Raw genomic sequence first — 20,220 nt, forward strand, 5'->3', positions numbered from 1 at the left:
CATTCTGCAGAGACACTTAAGTTGACAAATATACGGCTGTTGTTTTTACCCTCCAGTACCACCAGTTTAATGCAACCACTGGATCAAGGTATTATTTATAACCCCAAGAGAACGTACAGAATCTGCCTGATAAGGTACTTGATCCGGAACATAAAAGTAGGGAACAATTTGCAGCCAAATTGGAATGTCTTGGATGCTATCCGTAATCTTGTTATTGCTTGGGAGTATTGCATCAAATGTAATAATCAACTGCTTCAGAAAGAGTGGCTTTTCTAGAGACTATCATCAAAAAACATAGCCTGGCAGATGACTGTGATAGCAACATGGAGGAATGGGGGAATTTGAAGGAGCTATGGATTTTTTTGGCAAATTTAAAGAGTTTGTGAATGTACATGTAGTTTCTACCACAGCAACCCAACACCAGAAGAGCTGCTAAGCACCAAGCAAAATGATGATGTTTTTGTTACCAGTGAAAGTGAAGAAGCATACACACTACCATTAAAAAAAAATGCCCAAAATGCTTTGAGCATGATAGAGAATGTGTTGGCCTGCAGTAATGTTGATAAAGAAACTATTGCATTTTATAATGTCTGCGCTGTAGTTAAAAATGCATATAGTATATAGGACTAAAACTGTACAAACAACACTTCTTTCTTTAAATTATATTAATTTATAAAAATGTTAAAAGATTGTGTCTCCTTTTATATTAAGATTAATTCTTTTACTGTGATACTGAAATACTGTATATATCAAAATATATACTGCACAATATTTTCATTTCTGTTAATTGCTTTTCACTTAGTTTATCTTACAAATAAAATAAAATCTTTAAAAAGTGTGTTAATCCTACTGTATTGATAGACAAGGCTTTTTATTATTTTTTTTTATTTTAATTATTTTATTTTATTAATTTAAATTAATTTATTATTTTTTTATATTATTATTATTTATTATTTATTTTTTTTATATTATTATTATTTTTAGATATAGTATGTGCCAAAAAATAATAATAAAGGTATAATTTTGACACTTTTGGGGGACCTCGTTATTACAAAACGGGAAAATTTAGGTCCCTTGAACTTTGAATTAACAATATTCTACTGTATCTACACTGAGTGATTACTGAATTATGACCGTCTACCTAATACTTCGGAGGTCTTTTTGCTCTCAGTACAGCAGCTATCCGACATGGCATTGATTTAACAAGATGTCGGAAGCATTCGGGAGGTAGGGCCAACCAAGCTATGTGTAATGCGGTCAGCAATGCAGGTATGGAGGTAATTGGTGTATCCAGATGCCAGATATGCCTTTCCATAGTGTCCCACAAGTGCTCTATGGGATTGATATTGGGTGAGTTCGGAGGCTAATCCATATGCTGTGTTCATTAAACCATTCCTGCACAACAAGTACCTGATGGCTCGGTGTCTTTCATTGTCATCTTTGAAGACACCATCGCCATTGGGGAAAAAGTGTAGCATAGCAGGGTGTACACAGTGAGCAGGCAGTTGACAATAGCGGAGACCACTGATATATTGTTCCACATGCAGCAGGGGTCCAAGTTCCTGCCAGTGAAACATGCCCCACACCATATAACTGCCTCCACTGACCTGCATTTTTGATACCATGCCTGATGGATCAAGAGCCTCATGCTGTTGATGCCAAATCTATACACGACCATCCACGGTTTGGAGTAAATAACGTGACTGCTCCGACCAGCACACCTTCTTCCAGTATTCTAACATCCAACTTGAATGCTCTTTGCAACAGGTGAGTCTTTTATGCCGATGAACCTTGGTTAGGAGAGGATGCCGCAGGGGGAGTCTGCTGGTATAGCCCATGCCATGCCAGATATTGTTCTGGGTTGGCCCATGTTGTATTGGGTAGTCAACTCTTCAACAGTGCTGCACCTGTATGAGTTGTCGGACCCGGCGCGCACCTCTAACATCAACCTTTCACTGACCTTTGCAGTTTTGCCATCAGGTAGTTGTTTGATCATTTTGATGCGTCCTGGTACACTTTAACTATATGGTGGCTCTCGAACACCCCACCAGTCCAGCCGTTTGGGAAATAGAGGCACCAGCTCGTCGAGCACCCACAATCTGTCCTTTATCAAAATCCAATAAATCCTTCCTTTTACCCATCACACTCAGAATTTTACTACCTACTGAACCACTTAGACCTAATCTATGCTACGTAGGTTGACTAACTCTCGCACCTCACGTGGTCAACGGGTCGATTTCAGTTTTCATAGGGGTGATCATAATTCAGTGATCACTCAGTGTATATATATAAAAGATAGGAGGTTATGCTTTTAGCGTGGAGAGAGAGAACAGCAGGTAGTGTAATCAACCAACAGGTTAGCTAAAATGGAAAGACAGTCATAAAATAACACAATTCGAACCTACAACATAGAAAGTCAAAAATATTATATTATAAGTACTTAGTGCTGCACTTCAGATGATTCCAATGTCATTAGCGAGAGCCAGCCTCAAAATCAGTCAAAATGCAGCAAAAATTAAGGCCTCTGTTTTTAACATGAAATATACGTAGCATGTGGTAAAAAGATACCAGGTTTTTAGTTTATTGTTAATGTCCGGAAGCCAGGTTAATTGTAATGGTAATGTATATATCATGACTGACCCGACAGAGGCGGAGAAATGATAAATAATAAGCAATATATAGGTAGTTTGTTATTTGGTTTTTAGGAGCATTAGCAACTAAGGCCATATTGCTGCGGGATATGCGGTGGTCATTCCCTGACCTTTCCGCATCCTCCATATTTGGTGGTGACGGGTTCGAACCCCTGTCTAATCAAGAAGTGTGTGCTACGCACTGCTCCTTCCCACCTGGCTACGGAGGTGCCGATATATAGGTAGTAATAAATTACTAAAGATCATTGAAAGTTGAAATCGTGAGATGGAGCGGATAGTCATGAATCATACTTACTGATTTCGCAAGCTGGAGAAGTGGGGACAGTCATCCGGTATACTACAGGGAGAGAAAGAATGCTACGTGCTTGTTTCAATGACTATATGGTATGTAGAAAGCGACCTTGGGCTTTTAGCATTAGCATTAGCATTAGCATTAGCATTAGTAGAGGCATTTGATGCAAGAAAGCAAGCTTATGCAGCATCAGCCAAAAAAAAAAAAAAAAAAAAAAGTAACATAAATAAATAAAAATAACCACTTCCACTTCACCCCTCTGTTCGTTCGAAATACCTGTCCAGCTGAGCCTTAAACTTATTTAGGCTATCAACTTCCACGACAAGGGATGGAAGTCTGTTCCACCCACCAACCACCCGCTGGCTAAAGGCAAATTTCCGCACATCTATCCTACATCTGTCTTTCCTCAATTTGAATTTATGCCCTCTCAGGTGATTTTTCTGAGCTAGAGGAAGAATCCCATCAGCATTGAGCATGCTCAAACCATTCAAGGCTTTGTACACCTCTATCAGATCACCCCGCTGGTGCCTAGTTTCCAGACACTGTAATTTGCAAAACTTAAGCCTTTCTTCGTAAGAGAACCCCTTTGTCCCATTCACCAATCTAGTTGCCCTTCTCTGTACTCGTTCCAGCAGCTCTACATCCTTCCTGAAATGAGGCCTCCAGGCCTGTATACAGTACTCTAGGTGTGGCCTGACCATTGCCTTATACAAGGGAATAATCACCTCCTTATCCCTGCTAGAAAAATTCCTATATATCATTGACAATACACCATGAGCTACTCTTGCAGCTCGTCTGCACTGCTCAGAGAACTTCATATCTGCCTGCACCACCACCCCCAGGTCCCTTTCATTCTCTACCACTGTCAGTGTAGTACCACAGAGTTGATACGTTGCTCTGGGGTTGCTGTTTCCCATATGTAGTACTTTACATTTGTCAATGTTAAACTTCATTTGCCACCTCGAAGCCCATCTGCTCAACCTTTCCAAATCCTGTTGCAGCAGCATAGTGTCAGTAGTGTCCTTGACAACCCTGCCAACCTTCGTATCGTCTGCAAACTTGGACATTAAGCCTGATATACCATCATCAATATCATTTATAAATACAGAAAACAATAAAGGCCCCAATACTGAACCCTGAGGGACTCCACTAATAACATTAGTCCACGATGAGCAGTGTCCATTGATTACCACTCTCTGTCTTCTCCCCCTCAACCACCCCTTTATCCATAGCAGCAACTTGCCTCCAATGCCACACTGCTCCAATTTGTGCAGCAGTCTTCCATGTGCAACAGTATCAAAAGCCTTTCTAAGATCCAAGTATATAATATCAAAGTTATTCCCTGCATCCAGTTCTTTTGTGACTGCATCATAGTATCCAATCAAATTGGTCAGGCAAGACTTCCCCTTAACAAAACCATGCTGTGTCCTAGCTATAACTGAAGTCTTGTCTAGATGATCCTGCAGTGCTTCTTTCACCAGTGCCTCCATTAATTTTCCGGGAACAGAAGTTAAACTCACAGGTCTATAATTACTTGTGTCAGCCTTTGATCCCCCTTTGTGAATTGGGGTCACATTTGCACATCTCCAGTCAATGGGTACCTCCCCTGAGTCCAAGGAAGCTCTCATAATTATGGCTAAGGGTTTGCTTACCTCCTTTGCTGCCTCCTTTAATATAACTGGATAGATCCCATCCACCCCAGGTGCCTTTCTTGTGTTTATCTTCAACAATTTCTCCTCCACTTTGCTCTCAGTTATTACAAGATTCTCTAGCTTACTGCTAGAGTTGAATACACCTCTGGCATTCCCCTCGCTGAATAACTCCTCATGTGTGAATGTCGATGCAAAATATTCATTTAGTTTGTTAGCTACCCGAGCAGGGTCATCAACAGTTGACCCATCGATCTCAAGTGGACCAATCTGATTCATCCCCTTCCTTCTAGAGTTTACATAAGTAAAGAACTCTTTGCTGTTTTTCTTCGCATCCCTTGCCAAGGATCTCTCGTAATCTGCCTTCGCCTGCCTAACCTCCTTTGTAACTTGGTTACAGATCAACTTGTATCTATCATAGGCGTCCGTGTCACGTGTTAATTTGTATGTATCCCATGCATTTTTCTTCTCTGCCATATGCCTCATTAGTTCATCTGACAACCATTTAGGCCTAAACCTTGAACAATATTTCTTAGTTGGTATGTAAAGCCTAGTAGCTTCCACGATAAGTTCTTTGAATGCTTCCCATTTTGAATTTGCTGTTGGCAATATCATCAGTTGATCCCACTGTATAGAATTTAAATACTGTCTCAGTCCATTGTAGTCGCCTTTACGAAAGCAATACCCCTTCCCTTTACCCCTAATGGTAGTTACCTCTTTGAGTAACTCCCACTTCAGCACACTGTGATCACTGCCACCAAGTGGTTCATTTATCTGCAGATTCTTAATGCATGAAGAATCACTACTGATAATCAAATCAAGAGTATTACTCCCTCTAGTTGCCTCCCGAACATGCTGATGTAGAAAACAATCATCCAATAAATCCACAAAAGCCTTGCTACTGTGTGAGTGACCAGCCCCCAAATTCCAGTCAATATCTGGGAAATTAAAATCCCCCATTATAAGACTCTCTGATTTACTGGCCCACTCTATTTCTCCGAACAGTTTCTTATTATACTCATCAGAGTCATTAGGCCTATAGCACACTCCTACTCTCAATTTTGATCTCCCAATGCTTATGTCACACCAAACTGACTCGACACTGCACTGTCCAGCGATGTCGACTGGCTTCACTTCCTTGGATTTTATGTGTTTTTTAACTAATAGCATAACCCCTCCTCCCTTCCTATCCTGTCTATCCTTTCTGTAGACATTGTACTCCCCAAATTCCAGTTCTGCATTTCTTATATCTGTGTGACACCACGTCTCTGAAATCCCCACAATATCTGCCTTTGATGTTTTGAGCAATACCTCAAATTCATCAAATTTATTTACTAAACTCCTAGCATTGGTGTACACACAAGTATACATGCACCTGTTCTTTTTCTTAGCTACCCTAACACAACCCATGTGTTTACTTGTACCCCAATGATTCCCAGCAGTCTCTGAAATATCCTGCATCTTATTTTCCAGGCTGCGGCTCATTCCAATAGAAGCAGTGCAAGAATCACTTTCACCTCTGCCAGTGGCTACTGTTAATCTATTAGTCCTTGTATCCCCCCAATCTAGCAGTTTTCCGACCCACCTAACATTGCCTCGATAGCATCAGCAAACATTCTTGCACCCTTTCTATTTAAGTGTATCCCATCCCTGTAGAAGCAGTCTCTCCTGTTAACAAGTACAGACCAGGCTGAAAAAAATTCTACCCCTTGAGCCCTGCACAATCTTTCCAGGGCCGAATTGATTGACAGGGCTCTCATCATATACTCCCTCCTATCGTGTCTGGGCAGAATTGCAGACACTTTCAATTTCAACCCTAATTCACGGCTTTTTTTCATCAGTGACCTGTACTTGTCAAGTAATTCCGCCGGTCTCCTACTCTTAATGTCATTAGTGCCAACGTGTACAACTATATCACCTTTTGTGCCCTTAAAAGATGATATCCGCTCTACAACGTCATCAACTTTTGCTCCTGGCAGACATACCCTGGTCCTATTCCACCTATCCTTTTTACAAAGCATGTTTCCCGTTTCCCTGACAATAGAGTCACCAACAAATACTAGTTCCTTTGGGACCAGCGCATTCTGCCTTGGGGGTTGCCGCTGTGTTCCGCGATGACCAAGTGCAAGCTCTGGCATTGGTGTGGGCAGCTGAGAGCTTGATGGGCCCCTCACTTGTAATCCTTCGAGGGCATCCACCCTATCCTTCAAGCTCTCATATAGGCCCATAACAACGCTGAGTTGTCGCCTTATCTCCTTACACTCCTTGCATCGCACACACACAAAGACATCCCCCATGGCAGTATCATGTCCCATACTTGACTGCTCCGCAAATTGAATGCAGTAAAACGTACGGGGTTGATGGAGGGATTAAACACAATGAGGCCATGCATCCCAGGGTAGGGGAGAAGGCATATCATACAAAATAGTGTGAAAAGGCTATTTTTTGTACGTGAAAAACTATTTGTATGAGACGAAGTCAGTATGTATAGCAGTAAAATAGCATCTTGATATTGCTTTCGAAACCTAATTGTGCACAAGAAATAAAAGACAGGGATTCAGAACAGTAAAAAGAAGAATGAGGATGAGAGGAATTAGTAGTGCTCGGGTAGTCTGGGGTCACTAGCCCGTTCCTGTAGTAGGACCCTGAACGTAATTTCTAGGGGTGTGTCTCATGTGTTTAAGTCGATAATGTTAATAATGGAGACAGACCATTATATTACCATTTAGGTTTTATTACCGTTCATGATGAAAATATAATTATGTATAATACCAATAAAAATAGTGAAAAATCGTAAAAAAATAGTGAAAAAATACTCCTATGATAACCAGTCGGTGGCTACAAGTTTTTCAGATCGTGAGACACCAAAAAGGTTAAGGAGTATTGCCTATACATTATTTACACAGTCTAGATGTAGAGGATGTCATTATGCTAATATATTTGTCATATCTAGGGGTTGGTTAATTATATTCTTATATTTTAAGATTTGGAATGTTTTGTTGAAGTGGTAGTGAAGTTAGGCTGTCAGAAACTGATTGTCCAATAGCTTGATAAATAGGGTTATTATATTATGCTTTATCAGCCAGTTACTGTTAGATATTCTGAAGCATTGTGAAAGAATAATGTTTGAATGTACTTGTTTCGAGATATTGGGGTGCCAGTATGTATAGTTGACAACACTGAAATTGAAGGAGTCTCTTTCATTGTAGACGTTGATGGATATTTGTGAGCCATTAATATTAATATTCAGATCTCGATAATTTGCTATATGGTTGCTGTCATTGGTTTTTTCCAGAGTCAATTCTGGAGGGTAAATGTTGGCAAACTGTTGTATGAAGTGGGTGCAGTTTATTACCAGTAAGTTGTTAATGCATCTGAACATTGATAGTTCAGTTGGTAATGCAGTTTCAGCATAGTATAAATAAAAGTTAGCCAGGACACAGCTGGTTAGACTACCCATTGGTGTACCTTTGGTCTGTAGGTAGATGGTTCTTCCATCAGTAATATAGTTGTTTGCAATGCAGAGGTTGGTTAAGCTGTTCCAAAATGTTGGTTTGCAGTTTATCAGGTGACTGTAGTTATTGTACAGTTTGTCAAGGACTATTTTTAAGTTAGGTGGGTCTATGCAGGTGAAGAGGCTGTAAAAATCATACGTTGATATACTGGTGATGTTATTGGCTTTTAATGCTTCTATTACGGGCTGGTTGTTATAAGTAATTCTGCTATTTGGTTAAGTGTTTAGGATGGGTTTCAGAAGTAGTTCTAAAGTCTTGTCTGGTTTGTGAGGTGATATAAGCATAGCTATGCTTATATCACCTCATATAAGCATAGCTATGCTTATATGAGGTGATGAATCGAAATCCTATAGGATTTTTGTGGAATTTGGGTATAAAATAGATGTATGGTAGGTTATAATTGTTAAAGTTAATGTTTAATTTCTTACTGAAGGCAATAAGCTTCTTGGTGATGATACTATTGTTGTTGGTAATAGGTTTGTATGTGTTACTTGAGTTCAGTTCTGTATTTAACGTATGATAATAAAAATGTTTGCAGATAAATGCCAAATTGTTAGGGGCTTTATCTATGTAGTTATTATAAAGTGCTTATGCAGTTCAGCTAGATGCCTTTTGATAGTGGAGAAATTGTATTTTTTACCTATGGTAAGTGTGATACCATGGACAACTAGTGTTTGATAATTACTGAGTAGGTCAGTGAGGACTGAGTTTATCCATATTTGGAAGGCTTTTATGGGTGTATTATATTTGTAGGATAACATAAAGCAAAAGTTGAGTAAATTGTGATAGAGTTGTTTTCTGACCTTAATGACCTTTTCTGACCTTAAATGGTTGATATGATGGTGCAACCTGAATTTGAAGCCATGCATCATGATGTTTTTTAGTTCTTCATTTGGTATTATGTCTAGATTACCACTGATGATGTGTCCAAAATGAGTATTGACATAAGGTTTAAAATGTGGTTGGTTGCAAATGCAACTATTGGAATCTGGTATAAATTTATTTAGATTGGTAGCCAAGGCTTTGTAATTACATGCTATCAGTTCTGAAAGGCTTTGAGTAGCTGAATCTTGATATTATTTGTATGTTGTGGCAGTTGGTAGGGAGGAGATCACAGTGCTTGTTGATGCACCTATTGATGTTAATTTTTTCCAGGTTGGTAATGTACCTTAATATTAAGGTACATTACCAACTGGTATGCTCTTTATTTATCAATATTGATAGTTTTTGGTCTAAATTTACAGATATCTGTGATTAGGTGGAGTAAGTGCATAGATTTAATATCTGTATTATGGATGAATCTGTAGAGAGCTTTTAGAACACTAAGTTTAGTGCTGAAAAGCAGGTTATGGATTTTTTGTACTTCCGTATAACCGTTATTCCATTCAGAGATCAACTGTGAAAAGTTTCCTAGTTTATAGGTTGTTTGGATTTATTAATCTTGGCTTTAAATTTTTTGTGAGGCTTGGATTTATTTAAGCTTTTAATCATTTGGAATTTGTTATAGATGCATATATCAGATGTATTGCTGGATATGACGTAGTGGTGAAATTTGTTGTTTAGTCCGTATGGGTAAAGGGTTTTTAGTTTCAGCATGTATAACTCTTCTAATCTAATTCTTGAGCAGGGGTCAGATATATGTACTAGTATAGAGATATGGATATTTGTAAAGGGAGGTACTTGTTTGTAAATGGAAGTGTTTATACTCAATTTCCTGTTCTAAGTTTTTATTATGTTTATTATGGTAGCAGTAGTTGTTGATGTCAAACCTGTGGAGGTTGAGTCTGAGGTGTAATTTGCTGCTTTGTTGCTTTTTGGTGTCTCACGGTCTGAAAAATTTGTGCCCACCGACTGGTTATCATAGGAGTATTTTTTCACTATTTTTATTGGTATTACAGATAATTATATTTTCATCATGAACGGTTATAAAACCTAAATGGTAATATAATGGCCTATCTCTACCATTATTAACATTAGTGACTCTTGGTTTTTTAAGGAGTCCTTATGTGCTGTAATGTAATAACTAGATCGTATGTATAGCTTAGCTTAATTTTCAGCACTCACCTCATAGTAATCCGCTTAGCTGGTGGAGGGTTTTACCACATACATAGTGGTTATAGTATTCTAATACTTTACAGGGATTATGGGTTTAAAATTAAGTTATGGGCTATAAAAAAATTTTTAAGAAAGGAAAGTGCACCTTCCATGGTTGCCTAATTAAATTAAATTAAATGAAGAGAAAAAAAAGAAAAGAAAACTAATAATCGCGCACAAGCGACTTTCGAGATTCCTCGTCTTCAGTTAGCTATAGTGGAGGGGGGGAAGAGAGCGCGCTTGTGTTATATACGAGTTGGGTTCCCAAAATGCATTTCAGTGCACGTGGAAACTTAATACGTGCTAAATTCTAAATGGGGGAGAAATTGGCGGGAATCTTTTTGTTTAAAATGTTGAGTGATGTATGGCGCTTAAACCATTCAATAACGAGGGCTTTGTTTTCAAGGATTTTGTAGCTAGAATTTAATTTAATTACTGTGATGGCTGAATCGATGAGTGGGTTGTGATTTTGAGATTGGACATGTTGTGTTAGTTCTGTACTTGCTGAATTAGTTTTGAAGCTATTAAAGTGGTAGTTTAATAGCTTCTTTAACACAACACATGAAAGACTCAAATTTACCCTCGAAGTAGAAAACGATAATAAAATTAATTTTCTAAACCTCACTGTATACAAAATAAACACATCTTTAGGCACCAAAATATACAGAAAAAACACACATACAGGTAAATTCTTACATTACCACTCACACCACCCTCTATACATCAAAAAAGCAGTTCTATACAACCAGATATACAACGCTGTAAAATATAGCCACACACAAACAGACCTATCTGTAGAATTACAATACCTCACCAAAAAATTCATCGACAGAAAATACCCACCACAACTAATAAAAGAAACCATCACCAAAGTTCATAATAACACTAATAAACCAAACAAAATTATTAACCACGTGAACAAGAATAAGATACATAAACCCCTTATCGCGCTCACATATCATCAACAATACGCTAGAAGACTTCAACAGATTTTTAAAAATACAGATAACAAATTAATATTCACATCTTATAACAAATTAAGTTCCAAATTCAATTCATACAAGACAACACACGAGTACGAGACAAGATTACAACAACATTATATATTTGATCAGATGCCAATCAGATTGCCAAGCATGTTACATAGGCAGTACAACAGCAAAATTCGGGACACCAAAAATTTCCAACACGCGTGCATACTACCACTTTAATAGCTTCAAAACTAATTCAGCAAGTACAGAACTAACACAACACGTCCAATCTCAAAATCACAACCCACTCATCGATTCAGCCATCACAGTAATTAAATTAAATTCTAGCTACAAAATCCTTGAAAACAAAGCCCTCGTTATTGAATGGTTTAAGCACCATACATCACTCAACGTGTTAAACAAAATGATTCCCGCCAATTTCTCCCCCATTTGGAATTTAGCACGTATTAAGTTTCCACGTGCACTGAAATGCATTTCGGGAACCCAACCCGTATATAACACAAGCGCGCTCTCTTCCCCCCCTCCACTATAGCTAACTGAAGACGAGGAATCTCGAAAGTCGCTCGTGCGCGATTATTAGTTTTCTTTTCTTTTTTTTCTCTTCATTTAATTTAATTTAATTAGGCAACCATGGAAGGTGCACTTTCCTTTCTTAAAAATTTTTTTATAGCCCATAACTTAATTTTAAACCCATAATCCCTGTAAAGTATTAGAATACTATAACCACTATGTATGTGGTAAAACCCTCCACCAGCTAAGCGGATTACTATGAAAATTAAACTAAGCTATACATACGATCTAACATTAGTGACTTAAACACAAGACACTTAAACAGTCCCAGAAATTACATTCAGGGTCCTACTACAGGAACGGGATAGTAATCCCAGACTACCCGAGCACTTGTAATTACTCTCATCCTCACTCTCCTTTTTACTGTTCTGAATCCTTATCTTTTATTTCTTGTGCGCGATTAGGTTTTGAAAGCAATATCGTGATGCTATTTTACTGCTATACCTACTGAATTTGCCTCATACAAAATTCAGTATCTTTTTCATGCTATTTTGCACATTACGCCTTCTCCCCTATCCTGGAATGCGTGGCTTCATTGCGTTTAATCCCTCCATCAACCCTGTACATCTTACTGCATTCCAACACCCAAGGTTGCTTTCTACATACCATATAGTCATTGAAACAAGTATAGTATACTGGACGACCATCCCCACTTCTCTGGCTTGCGAAATCAGTAAGTACGATTCATAACCGTCTGCTCCATCTCACGAATTTTATTGGCATTAGTAATTTCTTACTACCTATATATTGCTTATTATCTATCATTTCTCTGCCTCTGTTGTGTCAGCCATGATATATAGTAAACCTCCACTATTCGCGGGGGTTACATTCCTGAAATGCTCCGAATACTGAATTATGGCTCCCATAGTAATAAGGGGGTTTCCGTTCCAAAGTATGAAATATATAAGAAAAACTAGTCTAAAATTTTGTCTATGTATGTATTATATGTACCTTCATAATATGACTATGTACATAGACAGTACATAGTGAAATGCACGCATATGGCATCGAAGTGAAAATAAGAAACAATTTAATATTAAATATAATTTTTATTAGAAATTTCAAACAAATCTTTCAAACTAGCACCTTTGCTAGCTAAAAAACTTATCCCGCCAGTGCTATCACCAGTTTTGCTAAAGTGTTGATAAAGGAGTTTTGCCTTTTCACAAATGATGATGAACTTAATGGAATTTTATTATGAGTTCGGTCTTCTATCCACAGATTTAAAGCTTTTTCCATTTTTTCTAATTTAACATCACGAGTTACAGAGCAAATTTTTGAAGCAATTAGCCCATTTTCACGGACACTACGGCGGATTTTTTCTTTCAATTTTTTGATTGGTCGTACCGTTGACTCATTGATTTTATAATGTTTTGCCACTGAGGAGACACTTTCACCATTAGAAATTTTGTCTAATAACTCAATTTTATTCACTAATGTCATCACCTTCTTTGATCTTTTCACATTTCCCTTGTTATTCGTAGCGATATATTTTTGTACCGGTTAGAAAGAACTTGTTCCCAATAAAGTCACTTTCTTCCGTTAACACACTCGAAAAAGTCTGTTTTACACTGCAAAATGGTAGATTTATCACTTTTGTAAGCATATCAATTTATAAATTGATAAATTTATTCAATTTATAAGCATATAAATTAAAAGCAAACAACAAAACCTTCCATGTCAGTCATAACACATACTGAACAAGGATTAGTGAGAAACATCCACGCTCGCGATTTTGTCACTCCTCTCCCCCCCCCACCCACTGAGCGCTGTTTTGACCAGGAAAGATAATTTTAGCTGCGCCCATGTTTTTTTATGGCGGAAAATGTTCACGGCACTTTAAAATTCACATTTTTTTAGGTTTCATTTTATATTAAATCAGCGACCGCAAATATCCAAAATCACAAATACAGATACCACGAATAGCGGGGGTTTACTGTATATGTTAGCATTATGATTAGCCTGGCTTCCAGACATTAAAAATAAACTAAAAACCTGGTATCTTTTTACCACGTGCTACGTATATTTCATAGAAACAGAGGCCTTACTTTTTGCTGCATTTTGACTGATTTTGACGGCTGGCCCTCATTAACGATGTTGAAATCATCTGAAGTACAGCACTAAGTACTTATAACATAATATTTTTGACTTTCTGTGTTGCAGGTTCGAATTGTGTTATTTTATGACTGCCTTTCCATTTTAGCTAACCCGTTGGTTGATTACAATACCTGCTGTTCTCTCTCCACACTAAAAGCATAACCTCCTATCTTTTATTTATTTATAGTCGCTGGGTGCCTTCTACTCTACATAGTAGAGTAGAAGGCACACAGCGACTATAGTAGAGTAGAAGGAACCCCAACTACTATATAGAGTAGTAATTCTACTCTATATAGAGTAGAAGTATAACTACATAGAGTAGAAGTAGTAACTATATAGAGTAGAAGGCACTCTACATAGTTAATAAGCAGGTCTATTCTATATTCCTTCATATATTCCTCTTATTACAATTCCCGTAGCTATTACTTCTATTCTATATATACAGGTAGCCCTCATCAGACTGTTTTCTGGTCCAATTTGCGCCGATTTGCAATAGTACTGATCACTACCCACAATGCCATTTTTATTTTTATTTATTTATTTTTGTAATTATTTATTATTTATTTATTTTTTTTTTTTTTGCAATTTTTTTCTAAATTGAAAGTTTTCAAATCGTCAGACAAAATTTATCGGCATCATACTGTACTATGTATTGTGTACTGTTCACGTGATTTAGGACAATCTGACCCAATCAGCAATTAGCACATTCATATCAGAGACAAGAAGGATTCCCGCCCTCAATGTAACCACTTGTGGATGCAGGTAGTAAAGGTCCATGCAGTGAAGCATTTAGCTGGTTGTTGTTTATGCTATTTACACGTGTTGGAAATTTATTATGCTATCACTTTTCATTAATTGTACTATTAATAAATTAAATAATAATAGTGATAGCTGTGTGCAAGCTGTGTGCAGTTTTTTCCAATCATGTTATAAAGTTTTAATTTAATAGAATAAAGACACGGCGATATATATATTATACATAATATTTTTATTTTTATTTTTTTAAATGGTATTTTGCAATACTAGAACATCCATTTCAATAAGTGGATGTTCTAGTCTTGCAAATACTAGAACTAGAATACTATTCTTGTTTTGGTTCATCACAAAAATAAAAATAAAAAAAATTTAAAAATTCAATTAGAGAAACTAAAATTAAACCTAAAATTAACTAAAACTAAAATTAACATTTAAAATGAATCCAATAATTTAATAATTATTTCTGTACAGCATTTACCTTTGTCCATCCTGTTATTCTGTAAGTATACTTGCTGAATAACAAAGCCCCAAAAAATAAAAGATGGATGATATCCTTTGTTATACACTTGCAAAATATTTAAGATTCTGGAAGTTTGCACAATGTTTTCTTCACTGTTACTAAGACAAATGCTTTCTTTGAATACCTGGGTTTTTAATAGTTAAATAAAAAATATATGCATATTAACAACAAAATCACAGAACTCATACTTTGGAAAACAAATCAGATAATTCCCCACCCCATCATTATTTACAATAATGGTGGGGTGGGGAATATAGATAATCCAAAATTATCTAAATTCTTACACAACCTAAGAGTTTTTATTTTATTATTTTTCTTAAATTTTGATAAAATAAACATGACCAACCTCCAATTATAACTTATATGTATCAATAACATCAATAAGCATGAATAGATGCAATTTCCAACAGAAAAAATCATAAATCGATAAAAGCTGGCTTTTTTATTTATTTATTTTTTTTTCCATGCGTTTTTCTTGCTGACTCTGTTCCCAGTGGAAATTTTAATGCCATGATGGAAATACCTCAGGATGAAGGGCACTTTTTTCTAAACAAAACACATGATTGATAAAAACTGATAACAACTGATAGATTTCTCAATTATTGTTATTGTGTCCTTTGTAAACTGATAGATTTCCCAATTATTGTGTCTTTCCATTTGATTGGCATCATTAAATGCTTGATTTTTGAAGAAGTATGACAGGACCAGGGTATGTCAGCCAGGAGCAAAAGTTAATGATGCTGTAGAGCAGATATTGTCTTTTAAGGGCACATTGGCACTAATGATATTAAGAGTAGGAGACCGGCAGAATTACTTAACAAGTACAGGTCAATGCTGAAAAAAGCCTTGAGTTAGGGTTGAATTTGAAAGTGTCTGCAATTCTGCCCAGACACAATAGGAGGGAGTATATGATGAGAGCCCTGTCGATCAATTTGGCCAGGAGAAATTGTACAAGGCTCAAGGGGTAGAATTTTTCTCACCTTGGTCTGTGCTTGTTAACAGGAGAGACTGCTTCTACAGGGTTGGGATACACTTAAATAGAAAGGGTGCAAGAATATTTGCTGATGCTATTGAGGCAATGTTATTTGTGTCAGAAAACTGCAAGCTTTGGGGGATACACGGACTATGCTGGCAGAGGTGATTCTTGCACTGCTTCTACTGGAATGAGCAGCAGCCTGAAAAACAAGATGCAGGGGATTTCAGAGACTTCTGGGAGTCATTGTGGAACAAGTAAATAGATGGGCTATGTTAGGGTAGTGAAGAATAGGAACAGGTGCATATATACTTGCGTGTACACCAATGCTAGGAGTTTGGTAAATAAATTTGATGAATTTGAGGTATTGCTCAAAACATCAAAGGCAGATATTGTTGGGATATCAGAGACGTGGTGTCACGCACATATAAGGAATGCAGAAATGGAATTTTGGGAGTACAATGTAAACAGGAAGGATCGACAGAATAGGAAGGGAAGAGGGGTTATGCTATTAGTTAAGAAACACAAAATCCAAGGAAGTACAGCCAGTTGACATGGCTGGACAGTGGAGTGTCGAGTCAGTTTGGTGTGACATAAGCACTGGGGGAAAAAGGGGCTTAGAGGGGAACAGGTATCCTGTGTGTTATCAGACACTCAGCCTAAAACACTGATGGATCCAATATCTCTCTATTACGGAAGATTTAGGAGAAGTCTGGTTGGCCTGCCTCCCTAAAATCCACTCATGCACACCTTCTCGATGGTAAGCCCTGTTACGTCACTTAGGTGGCAACGAACGTGTAGAGTGGTTCTCTTCAAGACGCCTGGTCAGCGTGAAGAGGAAAAGACCAAACCCTCCAGCAATGAGAGCACAACAATACAAATGGCCCTCAGTCCCCAGCGGCTTTCACTCTCCCTCTTACGGCAGCGAGAGGATCAGAGGGGAAGCAGAGGGTGCTAAGAATCTCTGGGTACGACCAGGCTGCCATGCACGGAAATTGAACTTGGCCTGTTATAACGTACGATCACTCATCGGTGAAGACAGGATATTAGAGCTGGAAAAGGAATTAGAAAATGTGAATTGGAATATTATCGGTTTGGCTGAAACAAGAAGAAGAAATGAATCACTTATAAGTTTATCAAGTGGAAATCTGCTGTACACCAATGGAAACAGTGAAAGGAGTGAAGGTGGAGTTGGGTTTCTGGTCCATAAAGATTTTAAAAACAACATTTTGGAATTCAAAAGTACATCACCAAGGGTGTCAAGACTAATACTCAAGATTTCTAAGAGGTACAAGCTAAAGATTATAATGATTTATGCACCAACATCGAGCCATGATGATGAAGAGGTTGAAGAAATGTACACTGAAATTGAGAGTCTTCTAGATGAGCAGAAAACCCACTACACTATTATTATGGGGGACTTCAATGCTAAGGTTGGAAAAAGGCAAAACAGCGCAGAAAGAGGAACTATAGGAAATTTTGGAATTGGTGAAAGAAATAAAAGAGGTGAAAGACTTGTGGAATTTGCAGAATCTCAAGGAATGTCAGTAATGAACACTTTTTTCAAGAAAAGGGTGAACAGAAAGTGGACATGGAAGAGTCCAAATGGATTAACAACTAATGAAATCGACTTCATCCTCACTAACAGAAGATATATTGTGACTGATGTTACCGTCCTGAATAAGGTAAATGTTGGAAGTGATCACAGAATGGTAAGATGTACACTTGATATACATGTAGGAAAGGAAAGGAAAAAACTGACTCGAGTAAATAATACAAAGGTCTTTGAGATAACAGAAGAGGAGAAAAAGCAGTATGTACTGGAACTTAAGAACAAGTATGAGCTTCTGCAGACTGCTGAGGACCAAGATATCGACGAGGAATATTACAACTTTTTGAAAGTGATAAAGCCCAAGAAACCTATAGGGAAACAGAAATCCAAAGAAGAAAAAATTAGTCAAGAAACACTTGTCATGATGAACCAAAGACGACAAATGAAGAGCAAGAAAAACACTGACAGGGAGAAAATTGAGTATACTGAGTTATGCAAAGCCATTAGAAAGAGACTCAGAGAGGACATAAGAAGATTTAACACAAGAAAAGTAGAACAAGCATTAAGGGAAAACAAAGGATTTAAATCAGCAGCCATTCGCAGTAATACAGAAAGACAAATGATACTGAAACTGAAGAATAGCGATGGTGTACTTATAAACAGCAGAGAAGGCATAATTCAAATAGCAGAAGACTACTATAGAGAATTATACATGGAGCAGTGGAATGATGCCAGCAGTGGGGAAGATGGATTGCAAAGTAGCAACACATACGACATACCCGATATTCTTCCTGATGAGGTAGAACATGCATTGAAGGAAATGAAGAATCAGAAAGCCCCGGGGGAAGACGAAGTTACTGTAGAGTTGTTAAAATTGGGAGGAAGAGACATAACACAAAAACTGGCAAGGCTCTTCACAAAGTGCATTAGAAAAGGTGCGATGCCTAAGCAGTGGAATAATGCAATCATAGTTTTGCTGCATAAGAAAGGAGATAAATCAGAAATTGGAAATTATAGACCAATTAGCTTGTTATCCCATATCTACAAGTTGTTCACAAGGGTCATTACTAACAGATTAGAAAGAATACTTGATGAGAATCAACCGAAAGAGCAAGCTGGCTTTAGGACAGGATTCTCAACTATGGATCACCTTCACGTAATATCACAGCTAATGGAGAAAGCAAATGAATATAAAACACCATTATGCCTGGCATTTGTGGATTATGAAAAGGCATTTGACTCCATACAGCATAAGGCAATGTTTCGGGCACTGGAAAGACAAGGCATAGATACTCCATATATTATGATTTTGAAGAAAATATATGAGAGTGCTACATCCTTTATTAGACTAGACAAAGACAGTAGCAAATTTAAAATCGAGAAAGGAGTTCGACAAGGAGACACAATATCTCCGAAGCTGTTTACTGCTGCCCTTGAGGAAGCTTTCAGAAGATTAGACTGGTCGCAGAAAGGAGTCAATGTGAACGGAGAGTACCTAAACCATTTACGATTTGCAGATGACATTGTGGTCATAAGCCACGATCCCAAAGAATTAGAGGAAAATCTTAATCAGTTATGCACAGTTAGTAAGGATTTTGGACTAAAGATGAATATGGCTAAAACAAAAGTAATGATGAACAAGTATGCCACGGAAAGGGAAATAATGATTGAGGGAGCAGTAATTGAAAAGGTGGAGTCATATACTTATCTGGGACAAGTTATTAGCTGTAATAATGATAAATGGCTGGAAGTCAAGAGAAGAATAAATTTTGGATGGATAGCATTCAGGAAATACAGTCACATACTGAAGAGCAATATCCCAGTTTGTCTGAAACGTAAAATAATGAATCAATGTATACTCCCCACCATGACTTATGGAAGTGAAACATGGGCACTCACCAAAAGAATGGAAGAGAAGCTAAGAACTACACAGCGAAGAATGGAACGAATTATATTGGGAATCAGACTGTTAGATAAGAAGAGAAACACGTGGATTAGGCAGCAAACTCAAGTAAAGGACATTCTTATCAAAACTAAAGAACTAAAATGGTCTTGGGCAGGACACATAGCTCGAAGACATGATGACAGATGGACTAAGAAAATAACAGAATGGTACCCAAGAGGAGCTAGAAGAAAACCTGGAAGACAAAGGCGGAGATGGATAGATGAAATTCATGAGTTTTTGAGTAGTAAATGGATGGCCAGTGCTCAAAACAGAAGGAACTGGAAAGTTGCTGGAGAGGCCTTCATCCTGCAGTGGATTGAAAATGGCTGATGATGATGATGATGATGAAGCACTGGGAAACCAAAATTGAGAGTAGGAGCGTGTTATAGGCCTAATGACTCTGATGAGTATAATAAACGATTGTACAGGGAAATAGAGTGGGCCAGTAAATCAGTGTCATATGGGCTTGGCACACCTAAGGTCCTGAGCTGGATATCATCATTCTTCTCTTTCTTGGTGACCCCCTTCTGCTTCTCTCTCTCAGAATTTTTTTTTTTTTTTTTTTTTTTTTGGCTGATGCAGCATAAGCCTCAGGCTTCCTTGCACCATATGGC

The 20,220-nt window shown here is 37.6% G+C and overlaps 1 protein-coding gene across 1 annotated transcript in view; it reads right to left on the bottom strand.

Annotated features, from left to right (window-relative positions):
* Positions 1-20,220, bottom strand: part of LOC150089137 (uncharacterized) — a 448,517-nt gene that overhangs the window by 295,884 nt on the left and 132,413 nt on the right. The window contains exon 6 of the mRNA XM_090389422.1: positions 15,095-15,260. Coding sequence (XP_090245548.1) covers positions 15,095-15,260 — 166 coding nt within the window. The remainder of the gene's footprint in view (positions 1-15,094; positions 15,261-20,220) is intronic.

The sequence above is a fragment of the Mastigoproctus giganteus genome, chromosome 2, assembly GCF_048544385.1.
Source record: "Mastigoproctus giganteus isolate SK-2022 chromosome 2, ASM4854438v1, whole genome shotgun sequence".
NCBI lineage: Eukaryota > Metazoa > Arthropoda > Arachnida > Uropygi > Thelyphonidae > Mastigoproctus > Mastigoproctus giganteus.